Source organism: Schistocerca cancellata, chromosome 10, assembly GCF_023864275.1.
Source record: "Schistocerca cancellata isolate TAMUIC-IGC-003103 chromosome 10, iqSchCanc2.1, whole genome shotgun sequence".
Taxonomy (NCBI): Eukaryota; Metazoa; Arthropoda; class Insecta; order Orthoptera; family Acrididae; genus Schistocerca; species Schistocerca cancellata.
The window spans coordinates 106531733-106549393 of NC_064635.1; the positions used below are offsets into that span (position 1 = coordinate 106531733).

At 42.9% G+C, this 17661-nt stretch overlaps 1 protein-coding gene across 1 annotated transcript in view; it reads left to right on the forward strand.

The window, feature by feature from the left end:
• LOC126106173 (uncharacterized) overlaps positions 1 to 17661 on the forward strand; it is a 463842-nt gene that overhangs the window by 206223 nt on the left and 239958 nt on the right. The window contains exons 4-5 of the mRNA XM_049912411.1: positions 5308 to 5665; positions 13446 to 13641. Of these exons, the coding sequence (XP_049768368.1) occupies positions 5308 to 5665; positions 13446 to 13641 (554 nt within the window). The remainder of the gene's footprint in view (positions 1 to 5307; positions 5666 to 13445; positions 13642 to 17661) is intronic.

The following is a 17661-nucleotide window of genomic DNA, read 5'->3' on the forward strand; positions in this document are numbered from 1 at the left end:
AACATGTCTGATATGGTAAGAGAAACATTAGCACTGAAAACTGCTTCCAATCGTCACGGAATGAATAGATTCAGGGCCTGTAGGATCTTTAATGGAACCGTATATCATTCTTAGTACACAATAGCGTCAAGTGTAGGAAAGCAGACCACAAAGGCTCAATACTACTGAAATCTGCTGGCTGTGATGGCTACGGGAGATGCGACAATTCATCGTCGTGTTGACAAAATCAGCCTTGGACGATGCGAACTGTGTGAGCACTGTCGTATAGGAACACAACATCACCATTTGGGAACAAATATTGTGCTGTGGGGTGGACTTGAATGGTCAGAATCCTTGGTGGTAAAGTTAGCTTGCAAAGTAACCATCTCGTAGAATACCAAGAAATAACAGCCCAAGTCGTCACCGAAGGCCCGCCATGTTTGACTCTCGAGATGTTAACTCAGCCAGAAGATGGAGAGAGAGAAGACTCATCCTACCAAATGACAATCTTCCACTGCTTTATGGTCCAGTTTTTATGGCTTCGGCGCCATGTTTTCCTATAACGACATTTCCATCACTAATGTGTGGTTTTGGATTTCTAACTTCTTCTTCAATTTCCTTCTTTTGGATCTACTTTTGTGTTGTTTCGGCACTGAAAGGATATCGCTAGTGCGACATTCAATTTTGGAGTGACTTTCGCAGCTGTCGCCCTCTTATTTTTCGTCAGAAACCTCTTAAGGCTCTCAGTACCCGCCCAATATTTGTCAATGTCCGCAGAATACAGGCAATTTTAGCTCTGTTAAAAAATTTATGTCTTGGAAATAACAAATAAATAAATTAACACTATTTTAAGCCCATTTTTTCTTCTTTAATATGCAATTATGAACCAAACCATGTCTGGTATAACATTGACAAATTATATTATTATACATGATATTGTTTTCGTAAAATTAAAAAAAGTCATACATTTATATGTATGGAGTAAATGAGTTCATGAATACATAATGATCAGAGATAGATATCGTATTTAAATACAATAGCACTTTCTACTTGGATTGGTACCCCATTTTCGTATAAAATATTTGAAAACAGGGTTACATACATAACGCTAGACAACAATGTTGCCACCAATAACTTGTCTGTTTGCTTTCCCACTTTCTTTCTTTGATTTTGAAGAACAAACATAACATTCACGGGAGACATATTTTTTGCTTGTGGGTGGTAAATGTTACAGAAAATGGCTCTGTGTAACTCAGCCTACAAGTCTATTTTGGTTATTTTGAGATGTTGGCAAAATTTGGAATGAAATCAGATACTATCATTTTCTTGGTTTGAAAGGAACACTGTAACCAAAATGCATTCAATACTCCTAATAAGAGCAAATGAAAATAACGTTCCCGCCATTATTTTACAATTCTGTGCCTGAACACATGGTATTGCGGTCCCCTTCAAAGACACCTGTGTCGCCCGAATTATCTTCACTGTCTGTCAACAAAATTCAGAAGTCGGCAATTTCTTCATCATATAAACCACGGCGATCCATTCCTCTTACACAGAATACCAATAATGTGTTCTATCCGCAAACGGAAACAATGACTCAAAACGAACGAAATATCGCGGAAACAAAACGCACATTCATGCTATCTATTCTTGCAACTAATAAATAACAGTATAAATATCGTACATAGACAGTCAGAGATATGAAGACAAACTGCATCGCGTTTTAATCAACAAAATACGCTGGCCCGTACAATCTACGGGCTTGGCGCTGAAAGAGTTAATGACAGTCTCTCACGATCACTCAACACACACCTTCACCCGCATTGTGTTTCAGTGGAAGTCGTTTTGTCTGTTTCCATGTATGCGGTGTAAATCATCGACAGAGTGTCTCGTGAAAGACCAAACACTTCGACTGCCTTGATTTCGGAAGCACCTACCATACCACCACTAACAGTTTACCCACGTTCGAATTCAGTTCCAAAACAGTACACTCGCAATTACACAGAACACTGTTCTGAGAAGGACTGACACTTGCAACATATTGAGGACATTGCATAGGTGCTGTTCATGGTTAAGGGGCTCCGGAAAGGCTCAAAATCATGAAAAGTTCAATTTTTACTTTTTTGCGTTTTCTGAATCTGCAGACTATTACCTTTTAATAGATATATAATTTATTCAATTCCGAAGACTACAACTATTTTTAAATTTTTTTTGAAATGTGTTCTACATGGGCGTGACCCACTGTGGCGCTGTTAAACTGCTGTCAAATGGTGTTATTATTAACGTCCGTGTTCATCAGGTACATTTTAGTGATGTGAGATAAACTATGTGTTGTGGCTAACCTGTGATGGTTCAATATATATCGCTGGTGTGATTGTCGATTGTTTCATGTTTATTTACTCTGTTGTTATCTCGAAAATATTCGTAATTAATTCTGTTTCTTGAGTCTCTGTTTTGTTGAAGTATAATAATGAGTAAAAGTAAAGTTATTAGAAATCCTCTGAAGGCTTTTAAGAAAAGAAGAAATGTTGGAAAGCCAAAGGTATGTGTTATTACTGTAAATAATGACATTCTAACATGGTACGAGCGATGCTTGCTTTAGACAAGGAGCGTCTTCGGGCTGCAGACAGTGCTGTAAAGAGTCTAGAAATACAAGCAAGAGTAAACAGGAGGAGGAACAAGAGGAAACTGGAGGAGGAGTTTGCAGAGGATAAAGATAATCCATCCTATGGACCTGGAATGCACTAAAAAGTTAATCCAATCTTTGTCGCTCGATTCCCAAAACTTTTATTTTCTCATACTAATTACATGTTTTCTAAGGATCTTCCAAACATATTTGTTTCAAACTTTCAGTAAATGTTACACAGTACCTTCTGCATAATTTAAAACAGCCTTTTTCCAAAAAAAACTGTATATTTTTGAATATATAAATGAAAAATTGCAAAAAAATGTTGTGAATTTTCATTACAATTGAAAAAAAAAATCATCTTTAATAATTGAACTAAAATTTTGTAAAATCCCTGTGTTAAGCTGTAGCCCATATTCCAATCAATAATCTGTAAAAAGTTCAACCTCCTACCTCAAATACTTTGTGAGGAAAGATGTAATTTATAAGCGTTATTTTAACATTGCAAGTATAGGGCGTTCCGGAGCCCCTTAAATACAACAGCGCAACCCACAGGCTAAGCTAGCATCTGCATTTGTGTTCAAGCATCCATTTCTTGCGGTGTTTCCACATTTTTTTCTACCACTAGCGGGGTTTCACGTATATATGATGAAATGATGTGGTGTGATGTGGTGGCCCTCAACTATGCACCCTCAGACTCAGAGTTGGAATATGGTTGGTTTCGTTGTCTAGGGGCTGGGATACGTAGTTACCGCATTACAGGCCAAATACTGCTGAATCTACAGTATACGATAAGAATACACAAATGAATGGTCGAAGGTTTATATCACTCGGCAATTGAGAATTATGACTGTAACATATGAATTTATGAATGAAAGATTGCAATTAAATAAAATCTGCAGGTACTATCTTAACGACTTTAAATGATGATTACGATAGTAGAAGTACTTTTGAGAATGCGGTATATTTCTGCAAAACACTTATTGGTGTCGATGGTCCAGCAATTAAATAAAATATAAGTTGAATATCGGGTAAACAATAGATTCCTACTTCACGTAATTAGTTATGAACAACAACATAGCTTGCGAGATATTCACTTCTAAACGCACGCTACGTCTTCACTGCAGAAGCCATGGAAATCACACAAGAGCACGGGTCGGCACTCCGAAATATTTCTATCCTCCGCGACCACGCGCAAACTGCTGTACTGTCCAAGTCTTCCCGCCGACTGTGCGTCCGTCGCGCTGTACTGTCTGTATCCAGCACACACTCCCATGTCCTGTCCCGTACTGTCCCTCGCACCGCACTGTTCAGAACTCACCTCGAAACGATCCTCCACCCCCACTTCCATACAGTCTCACCATTAACGAGCGCTGTGATTGGCTAGAGCGCTCCCTCCATGTCTCCAAGCCAGCATACACTCACAAACATATTTAAGCACATACGAAATACTGGACTTACATTTAACTACTTGAAATGAAATAAAAATTCCTACGGCTGGACCATAAACATTCTCTAACACTCATTATTACATACATAAACAAATTAAATAAACATATATCAAAGGAGTAGCAACAAAAGGTAGGACAGTAGCCTAATGTCTCTGTGCTTTCTAAAACACAGTAAATATTTAACCAATTTCTTCATGAATAGTCTATATCTGATATAAACAAAGACATTGATGAATAAATATATTTATAAGCACGCTGTTACCGTTTTTTCGTGTAACTCTGGAGTGTCTATGGCCTGACGCGATCGATAGTAATCGGTCACTTTGACCTCCAATAACTCATATACTACCTAAGTTACAAAAAAAAAAAAAAGGTGTGTAAAATCTTATGGGACTCAACTGGTAAGGTCATCAGTCCCTAAGCTTACACACTACTTAACCTACATTATCCTAAGGACAAACACACACACCCAATCCCGAGGGAGGACTCGAACCTCCGCCGAGACCCTAAGTTACATGCCTGTAATGCATACCAATTTAGGTTTACACTGATAGCTTTCTAAAGACACGGCAATCGACAAAATCGGATGAAGCGTTTGTATTTTGGAAATTCGTTGCTGGGTGTTACTTGTATAATTTACCGTCAGATACTAAACTTTAAACTAAGAAAGATATTAAAAATCTGATTGCACCATCAGAATCGTCATGCAAATAATGTACATCGTTCTTTTTGAGGTATCGTGATTCATCTGGCTACTATTAATTTCTGTACGAACTGTGAAATGTCCGCCATTAAGGCTTCACAAAGTCCGCCATCTTTGGGCCTCCCAGCGTGCCTCCTTCATCGATACAGCGTCACAATGGAATTCCCAGCCACGCGGCTGGACCGGCCGTTGTGCGGCATCACGCAGTTGCTAAGCTAACGTCCAGCACCTCGTGGTCGCTGCCAGGCCGCGGCTTTGACGAGCGTCCTGTGCGGCCGCCCCAACTCCGAACATATAATACGAGTACTTGCAGGCGCCACATCTCGCTCGTTACCTCACACATTGTAGATGAAGACTGTAAATGCATGCTGTAGATGTAGACTGTAGATTTAGACTGTAGATGTAGACTGTAGATGTAGATCATAGATAGATGTAGATTTAGACTGTAGATGTAGACTGTAGATATATACTGTAGATGTAGACTGTAGATGTAGATTGTAGATTGAAGATTGTAGATGTAGAATCGCTGACAGCTGCCCTGTCCACAGGTGCAGGTGGCCCGGACCCAGAGGAAGCCAGTGCTGAGCCCACAACAGCAGCCCCTGCTGCCACTGGTGAAGCCTCAGGCGCAGCTTCCACCGCCCCAAAGGACCTCCTAACTGCGCCCGACACAGGGGACCTTCTCGAGGAGTCGGCCGCCGAGGAATCTTCTGAGGAGGAGGAGGAGGAAGAGGACGACGATGGCCTGTTCGACACGTCCTACGTGGACGCTGTCACCAGCGGAGAGGTGAAGCTCGCCTACATCCCAGACAGCCCGGAGCTAGAAGTATCCGGAGGCGCCGACGACCCGTTTGACACTTCCTACGTGGAGAGCATCGCCAAGCAGGCCGAGGAGGATCTCAAAAAGTAAGCAACCCCACCTACACATCTACTTGTTCATCTTCAGCTCATGAAGAGCTATGAAAAATGTGTGACAACTGCAATTTCGAGATTACGTGTGTGGGTCGTGCTTGGGTAGCTCAGATGCTAGAGCACTTGCCTGCGAAAGGCAAAGGTCCCGAGTTCGAGTCTCGGTCCGGCACACAGTTTTAACCTGCCAGGAAAGTTTCGAGATTTAGTTCCTAAACAAATGTAACTAACTGGTGAGGCACTCCACCGTGATGTTATGAATGTAAACTGTGTCCGATAAAGAACGCAAGTTTTGAGTGGATAATAAAATAAAGATTTTACTCTATGACATACCGCCTTTTGGTGATGTTGTCCGCCGCTCGTGGTCTCGCGGTAGCGTTCTCGCTTCCCGAGCACGGGGTCCCGGGTTCGATTCCCGGCGGGGTCAGGGATTTTCACCTGCCTCGAGATGACTGGGTGTTTGTGTTGTCCTCATCATTTCATCATCATCCAGGAAAGTGGCGGAATTGGACTGAGCAAAAGATTGGGTAATTGTACGGGCGCTGATAACCACGCAGTTGAGCGCCCCACAAACCAAACATCATCATCATCATCATCATTTGGTGATGTTTTGTTCTGACGGACAAAGAATGTTCGGTACAATGCTGGATACAAAGTTCCTAATTTTTCAGCTCTAATGTTTTAGTTACGTGAATACACATTTTAATATTCTCATGCAAAAAATTTTAATAGCTTCTAGGGTTGTTATTCCATCTGGATTTATTAATGTACAGACGTTCACCTGAAGACGTGGTTTTTGTTGTTGTTGTGGTCTTCAGTCCTGAGACTGGTTTGATGCTGCTCTCCATGCTACTCTATCCTGTGCAAGCTTCTTCATCTCCCAGTACCTACTGCAGCCTACATCCTTCTGAATCTGCTTAGTGTATTCATCTCTTGGTCTCCCTCTACGATTTTTACGCTCCACGCTGCCGTCCAGTGCTAAATTGGTGATCTCTTGATGACTCAGAACATGTCCTACCAACCGATCCCTTCTTCTAGTGAAGTTGAGCCACAAACTCCTCTTCTCCCCAATTCTATTCAATACCTCCTCATTAGTTATGTGATCTACCCATCTAATCTTCAGCATTCTTCTGTAGTACCACATTTCCAAAGCTTCTATTAACCTCTCTAAACTATTTATCGTCCACGTTTCGCTTCCATACATGGCTACACTCCATACAAATACTTTCAGAAACGACTTCCTTACACTTAAATCTATACTCGATGTTAACAAATTTCTCTTCTTCAGAAACGCTTTCCTTGCCATTGCCAGTCTACATTTTATATCCTCTCTACTTCGACCGTCATCAGTTATTTTGTTCCCCAAATAGCAAAACTCCTTTACTACTTTAAGTGTCTCATTTCCTAATCCAATTCCCTCAGTATCACCCGACTTAATTCGACTACATTCCATTATCCTCGTTTTGCTTTTGTTGATGTTCATCTTATACCTTCCTTTCAAGACACTGTCCATTCCGTTCAACTGCTCTTCCAAGTCCTTTGCTGTCTCTGACAGAATTACAATGTCATCGGCGAACCTCAAAGTATTTATTTCTTCTCCATGGCTTTTAGTACCCCGACAACGGTAGTGATCCAATAACAGAGGACTAATGCAGCTTAAGCGGCTTGCTAATACCCAGGATGCCCGTGTGTTGTGGTATTGGGTCTGATGCGTAACTGGGCCGTACTTCTTCGAAGGTGGCGCTGGAAACGCATTAACGGTGGACGGGAAACACTACCGCAGAGTGTTAAGAGACTTTATGTGGTCTGAACTGGATCGTGTGTATTCTGAAGAGGTTTGGTTTCAACAAGATTGTGTAATTTATCACACATCGATTGCAAGACTGGACTTGTTATGAGAGAAATTCGCTGGCCGTGTGGTTTTTCAGAATGGTAACGTGAACTGACCACCCACATCACGAGTTTTATGACATGGCAGTTCTTTCTGTGTATTCGATATCTCGAGTGTGCGTCATCAACCCACGATCACTTCCAGAACCAAACGCCGAGTTTCAGAGTCTATTTTCAGAACTAGAGGTGCAAATATGCCGGAAAGTAAAACTGCATGGGAGAACGAGAGTCTGCCTCAAAGACGCGGAGGGCATTGAGGAACATCGTATTTCATGCATAATTGCAGCTACCACACACTGCAATAGTATGCTTATGTATATTACCCAGCTGATTAGCATTCGAGCTTCGTAAGACGAACGTGTATGAGCCGACGGTTCAACTCCCACTCAAACTTAAAATTTGATCTATTTTTTTCATCACTGGTCATATTATTTAATCTATATGTCATTTGAGAGGTAATATAAGTAAAAAAACGACAAGTATTTGTATGAAGTTTTAGTGAATTTCATGATGTTTGACTACTTACTGCCGGCCGCGGTGGCCGTGCGGTTCTGGCGCTGCAGTCCGGAACCGCGGGACTGCTACGGTCGCAGGTTCGAATCCTGCCTCGGGCATGGGTGTGTGTGATGTCCTTAGGTTAGTTAGGTTTAAGTAGTTCTAAGTTCTAGGGGACTTATGACCCAAGATGTTGAGTCCCATAGTGCTCAGAGCCATTTGAACCATTTTTGACTACTTACTAATTAAATTAATTTATCAGAACAAACATATTTATAACTATCGACAAGTAAACGAAGACACGCACAGAGTTTTCCTGGAAATGTATGCCTTATATATGCAATATGGTAGGAGACCCGGAACTACTTCGCACCTCGACGCATCGACCTACAGACACAGAGGCATGCCCCGTTCAGCAAAACATGCGTTGCGGTCAGACGTTGCTAATGTAGGTCGAGCGAATAGTGTAGGTGCATATTTTTCGAACATCACAGAATTTACGCTTATACTACAAAACGGAAAGTTTGAGCGGGAGTCGAACCACCGCCTCATACACCTTCGTCTTACCAAGTCCAAACGCTAACCACTTTTTTTTTAAGGAAAAAGGATTTCGGAAGGTTTGTTTTTCTGATTTTTTAATTTTAATTTTATACAAATGGATAAATGGAAAGCCGTTCCTCTTCGGCTACATAAACAGAATAATAGGAAGTCGTCCCGTTACGACAAAGCATGCTCCATGTTACAACCCGCTGCGAATTTTTCGATGACTGTCGTCTCGTTGCTGTGTTGTTTCCGTTGTTTGTTCCATCTCATAAAAAAGGAACCGGGAAGAGGTGCTATGGTTATCTTCTCATGTCATAGATAATCCAGCTGCGAGGCGGATTATGGAACGCGCCCCAAAAAAATTTAGAAAAATATTGCCTATATTTAGGGTTCTTGACGATCGCACAATGTCGTTCGTTGAGGTAATACCAAAAATCGGGTACTGTCTTTTCGCCATTACCGAATAGGTAGTGAACAGCGTGGCCGCTAATCCACGTCACAGAGTTCGTTTTTGCTCTTGGGAAATACATCTCATCGGGGAAAAGAAGTGGTTATGCTGTCGGGAGTATTACGTGTGAGAAAAGCCAATATCTGACGCACCAAATACCAAACTTCCTTTGCCGACCCGCATTCGAAACGATGTTCATCCGTGGGAATCACTTGGCATGTGGCGCACAAGGGTGAATCGGCGAAGTGGATGTGATGTAGGCGGGTCTGGCACAACTGTTTCCCATTAACAGTTACGTACCATGCAGATTGCACGTCAGAGGACTTGACCACCTTGAACTCTAACATCCAGCACTTACATACAGGTACATCATCTACATAGTAGACGCGTAAGACTTCTCTTGGGTCTTCTCGGTATAGCCAGATTAATGCACGTTACTACTTGCACATTATCTTATTTTAATGGCCTATTAAAGGTGTACAAAGTTTGAAATAAATCCGTGATTCCGAAGTCGTGGTCTCCTAAGCACAAAGAAAACAGATGAAAATCGTGCAACATTCAGTGCTGCCAATGTAGTACAAGAGAAGTAGCAGGCATAAGGGGACCACACCCTGCCTATCTAACTCATGTTAATTTTGGCAAGTATTCGACCCATTTCTGAAAAAAACTACTTGATGCACGACCTTAATATTTTACTGTATGTTACACGATGCTAATAGATTCACCTGTACTAAAATCTACGTTATCCATTGTATAGTTTTTCAGAAATTCTTTTTTAAATTTATTAACCAAAAATATTAAGTTTTTCCTGCAGAAAATAATTTTTGTGGCTTCTAATGGGAGAATATTAATGAATGTAGTATCAGAGGTTGCTTTTTATGTTATGCAGAGTCTCTGAAAATTTCATTAATATATCTATGATAGTTTCTGATATAATGGGGCATATGTACTGAAAATTTTAGTTTGCGGGAAATTGACTTTAAAGAAAAAACTTTTGAAATTTGTTACAACAGTTAATTAAAACTGCCCTGCTGCATATGATGGCCCTTGTTTGGCCACCAGCAGGTCTTCCAGTTTCTTTTGCACCTTCCTGGATGTTTGTCTTGCTTTCTTGGCCGTATTAGATGGAAACCTGTCTGCATCGGCTATCCTCATTTTATCGCAATGTTGCAGCCCAGTGATCATATTTTCACCAGGGTTAATTCCCAGCTTTTTCAGTAGCCTACACTATCCAGTATTACCACAATTGAATGTAATAACAGCATCATGAACTCCTAGTTTCATTGTATGCATGCCTACAAATACAGTTTTAGGAAGGCGGTTCCAAATTATGCTGTCGAAACATTGATTTGGGTTCTGTGTCTGTCCATGCAGACATTTCCTTAGAAGGTCAGGATCAGCCAAGTCTCTGAAAATAGGTTTAATTGCTGTAATAACAGCAGCAGGAAGAAAATTCTGGTGAGAATAAGATTCTCCAGTTGCCTGAGCCCTATTGTATTTGCACCACGAATTTTCACCGGATGGATAGAATCCATGACATGGCTTATCATCAGTAGTTGGCTTATGAAAGAATATGACCCAAACATCTCTCTTCATTGACTCCAGATTTTCTTTATTTCTACTAATTGCCTGCCCATAGTATACCTGCAAGTTATCTATTTCAGTTTTAGTTAACCGACCTTGTCTGGTCAACAATTTTCCATCTTCTAATTTTTTTCCTCTAATATCAACAGTTAGTTTTCTCAGCCTTGTTCCCAAACGTTTTTGAACATGGCCTACACATTCTATTTTGCTAATAATGGCATCTCCATATGGCTTAGAGTTCACCACATTTTTGTATGCCTTACTGTCACCATTGCCCAAATATTTGGTGTACCGTACACCTCTTGTTTCTATGGAGCGAAGAAATATTTGTTGTACTCCACGAACTTTCATACCACCACTTGTTCCTCTAAAATTAGCCACACAGTTGCGTTCTTTATGTTCATTGACTTTACAACATTTGCAATATTTAGACATTATCTCCATATCTAACACTTTACCGGTGTCTACACTCGCGGCAGTCACTACTCCATTCAGAGAAGTATGTCCTCTTTTCTGCCAGCTTCCATCAAGTGCAACTGTAATATCCCAACATCCATCATTTTCTTCCTCTGCTTCCCTAGAAGCCAGTTTCATGCTTTCCTCACTGACCTCACATACAGCTTTCTCTAATATTGCAGCCAGTTTTTCAAATTTATTTAGTGGTTGATGTAAGTTCAGCACTGAACAAAATGTTCTCCCTGCAGCCATGCACTTGCCAATGGATCGTAAGGCATAAACTAATCTAGTATTGATTTGAAAAGGGCTACTTGCATCTGGTTTTGAAGAACTCATAAATGAAATCACAGCTGAGCATTTAGTGCAAATTAAATCCAAAGTAATTTCTAGGCCTTTTCCCCCCACTGGCACCCTCACAAATTTTCACACTCTGTGACTCACCACATTGGCTACAGTGTACAAATTTAGAAATTATATCTGATAATGTTCTCAGATTTATAATAATTTTACTGCACTCCTTGTCACTTACAGTAAATTCGTTGTAACTCTCTGAAATGGTGAGAGCTTCTTTCATGATGCACTTGTTGAAGAATTACAATTACAAACACTGTTACCAGGCGACATAACGTCTTGTACAGAAAGCTTTCTAAACTTGTTTCCTCTAAATTGTCGTTTCTTGAAAATGCCTTTACGTTTCGTCATCTGCAATAAACACAACGAAACACACGTAAACAAGCACTGCAAACGTAAGTATAACAACTTCTCGCAATCACAGTTGAGCAAAACTAACCGCGCGTTTGAAAACGTGTTGTTTACAAACAGCAGAAACAAAAGAATACCGACCGTTGCATTCCAAGGATAGCCAACACATTCGGGAGTAAAAAAAATATCCTTAACATGCAATGTAGGGGATAAAAATATCTAAAATATATGCAGAAAAGTGGGTGACAGAAACGTGAGCGTGGCACATAAACACATGTGGTAGGAAAATGCTCTTCAAATGCTCTTCAATTTTCTTTTTTTTTTTTTTTTGAGCAAAACACTTTTCAGAGTACTTAATGTATCGAAATATGATGAAGGCCGAAAATCGATTTCTTTCGACCTGAACTACGGTGTGGTCCCCTTAATAATCGACATTCTTCGTGGGACACTCTTTACTACGATTAGTCGTTTATGTATAGAATGAACGCGATTAGTCCAGGTACTGAACTTTGGGGAACGCCTTATGCTACATCTCTATAATCAGAGTAGGAAGTTCCGATTTGGTGTTTTATTGCTGCATGCTGGTTCCTACTTGTCATACGTAAGAATAAACGGGTTACGCAGACAGGAGGAGTTCAAGTTTCAAAAACTTCCTGGCAGATTAAAACTGTGTACCGGACCGAGACTCGAACTCGGGACCTTTGCCTTTCGCGGGCAAGTGCTCTACCAGCTCTGAGCTACCCAAGCTACCCAAGCACGACTCACGCCCCGTCCTCACACCTTTACTTCTGCCAGTACCTCGTCTCCTACCTTCCAAACTTTACAGAAGCTCTCCTGCGAAACTTGCAGAACTAGCACTGCTGAAAGAAAGGATATTGCGCAGACATGGCTTAGCCACAGCCTGGGGGATGTTTCCAGAATGAGATTTTCACTCTGCAGAGGAGTGTGCGCTGATATGATACTTCCTGGCAGATTAAAACTGTGTGCCGGACCGAGACTCGAACTCGGGACCTTTGCCTTTCGCGGGCAAGTGCTCTACCAACTGAGCTACCCAAGCACGACTCACGCCCCGTCCTTACAGGTTTCATATCAGCGCACACTCCGCTGCAGAGTGAAAATCTCATTCTGGAAACATCCCCTAGGCTGTGGCTAAGCCATGTCTCCGCAATATCCTTTCTTTCAGGAGTGCTAGTTCTGCAAGGTTCGCAGGAGAGCTTCTGTTAAATTTGGAAGGTAGGAGACGAGATACTGGCAGAAGTGAAGCTGTGAGGACGGGGCGTGAGTCGTGCTTGGGTAGCTCAGTTGGTAGAGCACTTGCCCGCGAAAGGCAAAGGTCCAGAGTTCGAGTCTCGGTCCGGCACACAGTTTTAATCTGCCAGGAAGTTTCAGACATGGCTTAGCCACAGCCTGGGGAATGTTTCCAGAATGAGATTTTCACTCTGCAGCGGCATGTGCGCTGATTACGATAGAGCACTTGCCCGCGAAAGGCAAAGGTCCCGAGTTCGAGTCTCGGTCCGATACACAGTTTTAATCTGCCTCGAAGTTTCGTATCAGCGCACACTCCACTGCAGAGTGAAAATCTCATTCAAGAGTAGTTTTGTTGGCCGTGCTCTGGACAGCTGTGTAGCAGCATAGCGACGCTGGCTGCGGTGTTGCCAGGAGGCCGGCGGTCGTGCTCGACTCGGCGGTGGTGAAGGTCCTCGCGGGCAGAGCTCCGCCAGCCAGCAGCGCCCTCAAGCGGCCCTCGCCCTCCCCCAAGCGGCAGCAGCGCGCCGCAGACGTCGACCTCCTGCTCGCCAGCTTCGACGAGAACGGAAACGCCCCCGCCGCCGCCTCAGAGGGCGCCCCAGTCGAGGTAACACATTTCTCTCTCTCTCTCTCTCTCTCTCTGTGAACCCCATGCTGCCCGTAATCGCGATGTGATTGACATGTGTAATCACACCTCCATACTTATGAAGACGGACACTTACTTGTCATTCACATCACGATTACGGGCAGCATGGGGTTCACGCCTGAGCCTCAGGACGTGCGCTAGCAGCGCATGTCGGGTATTTCAAGCGTCAACTTCGCGTCTCAATATCTCGGGATGTAATGGGAATATTGCGATGCAATCAACACCATTGTGTAAGTGCTTTGTCATGCTATGGATTGCTGAAGAAAAAATATAGGAGGTCCATTTAAAAAAACATAAGTTTGTGTTAAAAAACACATATGCTTTCGTTTTAGAATGTTTCCAAATATGTACATGCATGGGCCCCAGCCCTACATTGATACCGGTGAAAGTCGTTTTCCAATAGCTTTTATTGTTCCAGAGATATTTTGGGTGGACAAGATAGCTGTGACACCCTGAAACTCAAGAAAACCTTTACAGAATCGCACCAAATGATGCAAGAAGCCTACGGTGATGACTGCTTAAGCCGCACTCGGTGTTACGAATGGTTCGCACAGTTCAAAAATGGCCCGACGGATGTTAAAGATGGCCTTCGTTCAGGACACCCTTCGACGTCTACCGACGACGCTAACGTCAGGAACGTCAACGAAACTGTGCGTACCAATCGAAGACTGGCTGTCCGGGAGATCGTAGAAGAATTTAACATTTCACTTAGATCATGCAATGAAATCCTAACACAGCAACTTTGAATGCTGCAACTTGTTGCCTCCAAGTTCGCCCCACTGCTCATGAGTCAACAATAAAAAGACCTTCGCCTCACAATCTGTGAAGAGCTTTTGGATCCTGTTAGGAACATTGCAAATGTAAATTGTGAACAGTTGAGAATGTGGGTCTCACGGGAAGCGTGCAAGGGATAAGTCCCTGCAGTCGCGCTATACATCTGTGTCCTCGGAGACTGATGGATAGAGCGTCTGCCATGTAAGCAGGAGATCCCGGGTTCGAGTCCCGGTCGGGACACACATTTTCAGCTGTCCCCATCGAGGTATATCAACAACTTCTGTCGGCAGCTGAGGGTTTCAAATAATTATCATTTAGAACGAAATGTTCCTCAGCAGCATCATAGCTCGTAATGAGACGTGGGTCTACGGTTAAGATGTTGAGACCAAGGTTGAATCTTCACAATGGATCGGGAAAGGTTCTCCAAAACCGAGAAAAGCTCGTCATGTCAGGACAAATGTCAAAACTATACTGATAGTATTCTTTGACTTTGGAGGATTAGTTCATCACGAATTCGTGCCACAGGGACAAACTGTTAATCGATGCTGCTATCGGGACGTGTTGCGACGCCTGCGAGGAAATGTGAGAAGGAAACGGCATGAAATGTGGCGAGACAATTCATGGCTCTTGCGTCACGGTAACGCACGCGCACTTTCATCCCTGTGGTTACGTGATTATTGCACAAAAAACGAAATCCCTGTACTGCATCATCCTCCATACCCCTCAGACCTGGCCTCCGTAGTTGAAAACCCCGTTGAAAGGACGAAGATTTGCAACGATAGATGAGATAAAAATAATTCGCAGACGGCGCTTCGCGCGATGCAGGAAGAGGCGTACCAAGACTGCTCCAGAAAGTTGAAATGGCAATGCGAGCGGTTTATCAATCGTGGAGGAGAGTATTTCGAAGGAGACCACAAACAATAAGTAATAGGTAAGCGTAGAAAAATTTTGTGGACAAAATTCCGGAATCTTTTGAACAGACCTCTTATGCTGCATGCTGCTTGATGTTGACAACAGTAATGACAGCTTTAAGTTTCACCTGGACGTCTGCATTACCACCTTGCCCTGTGCGACTGGAAGTCACCAATTCCTGTCCTTTCTTTTCCCATTCCCTATTTCATATAAATTTATGCACCAGTAGCGTCATCGCCACTCAAAGATACACATTTGTCTGTTCTTACGGACATGGTCGAAATAACAGACACCACACATATATAAAAATGTTAAGGTGTGACGACGACAGAGTAATCTGTAATGGACTGAGGTCGAATTAAATAGGGTAATTCTGAAGGAATTAGATTAGGAAATGAGGTGCTAGAAATGAAAGAAGACTTTAGCAATTTCGGGAACAAAATGACTGGTGTAGGCAGAAGTGAACAAGATACAAAATGTACACTGGCAATATTAAAAAAAGTGTTTTCTGAAAAAAGATGTACGTTAACATCGACTATACCTTTGTTTGTAGGGAAGTTTTTCTTTCTGAAAATGTTTACCTGGAGTGTAGTCTTGTATGAAAGTGAAACTTAGCCGAGCAGTCTAAGGCACTGCAGTCATGGACTGTGCGGCTTATCCCGGCGGAGGTCCGAGTCCTCCCTCGGGCATGGGTGTGTGTGTTTGTCCATAGCATAATTTAGGTTAAGTAGTGTGTATGCTTATGGACTGATGATCTTAGCAGTTAAGTCCCATAAGATTTTAAAAACATTTGAACATTTGAAAGTGAAACTCAGGTATTCAACAGTACAGACGCAAGACAATAAAAGCTTTTGAAACAGGTACTGCATACACTCTGGCCTAGATGCAAGCACTCATTCGATTGAGTAACGTGCCATAAAGACGTTATAGCCTCTCCTGAGTCAAGTTGGTCCACAATTTTTGTAACCAGTGCTTGGTATCCTGAATACTGGCACTGGGATGAAATTGATATCCGAGCTGGTCCCACACATGTGCTACTGGGGCAGATCTGGAGATCTTGCTGGCCACAAGAGTACCTCAACACCATGCAAAAAGTTCATACAGGCACATGCCATATGTTGTGGAGCATGTTACTGCTGAAAACTGACTCCTCAATACGGTCCCATGGCAAGTAAGATTTCAGGATGCAGAATATCCGAGATGCGTCGTTGTGCTGCCAGAACACCCTCAGTCACTACCAGCCATGACCTGAAGCCACACACAATTGATCGTCCCAACATGAAGAACGACAGTTCAATCCCGCGTCCGGCCATTCTGATTTTTCCGTGATTTCCCTAAATCACTCCAAGCAAAAGCCAGGATGGTTCCTTTGAAAGGGCACGGCCGACTCCCTTTCCCATCCTTCTCTAATCCAATGAGACCGATGACCTTGCTGTCTGGTCTCCTCCCCCAAACAACCCCCAACCCACCCAACATGACGTCACAAGCAACTTGGTTGTGCCTCTCCAAAACATTGAAAGAACAGGAACTCTTCCCAGATCGGTGCCATACTCGACCATGGTAGTCAGCTGAGGCAGTGCAGAAGCACAGATCTTCGCTGTATACAATGCGAAGCCATTTATCAGCAGTCAATGGTCCCTCATAAGAGCACCACTCCAGACGCAGCTATTTATGTAGTGGTGTTGATGGCAGCCTACAAATGGGATGGTAGTTTCCTAGACCAGATGCTGCTACTCTCCGACCAGTAGTGCGGAATGACACAAAGTGCTGCAGGGAACCCATTACTGGTTCTCGGATACCAGGCGCATGTGTGAAACGGTTACAATATCCCTGGTGCATAATATGGTGTTCGTCCCCTGCACCGATCAGAGGTGGTCGATGGGAACCTTGACGACAAGTATGCCTGTCCCCACATTCCCACGCAGTCCAGCACTGGGCCACGGCCACATCCAAATGCCCCACAAATCTGGGTATTGCACGATTCTTCTGGCAGGTCAGGTGTGAACCCACACCGGAGGCCCCTTTCAAACTCTGTCAGGTGCTGATATTGCTGTCTCACACAAGTACACAGCTTCTCCATATCCTTCACAGTGATCAATCAACATCTGACACTGACCCTGTACCAGTTCTGGCAACAACACTGAACATGAACAGCAATAGTGCACCTTGGTGGCTGTTCTACCTGTCACAGAGAATTGTAACTCCAAACATTTACACACCCACCAATGGTGTGTATATGTATGAAGTTACACTGATATCTGATCATGTATGCTAGGGGCTTCACGTTTTTGTCAG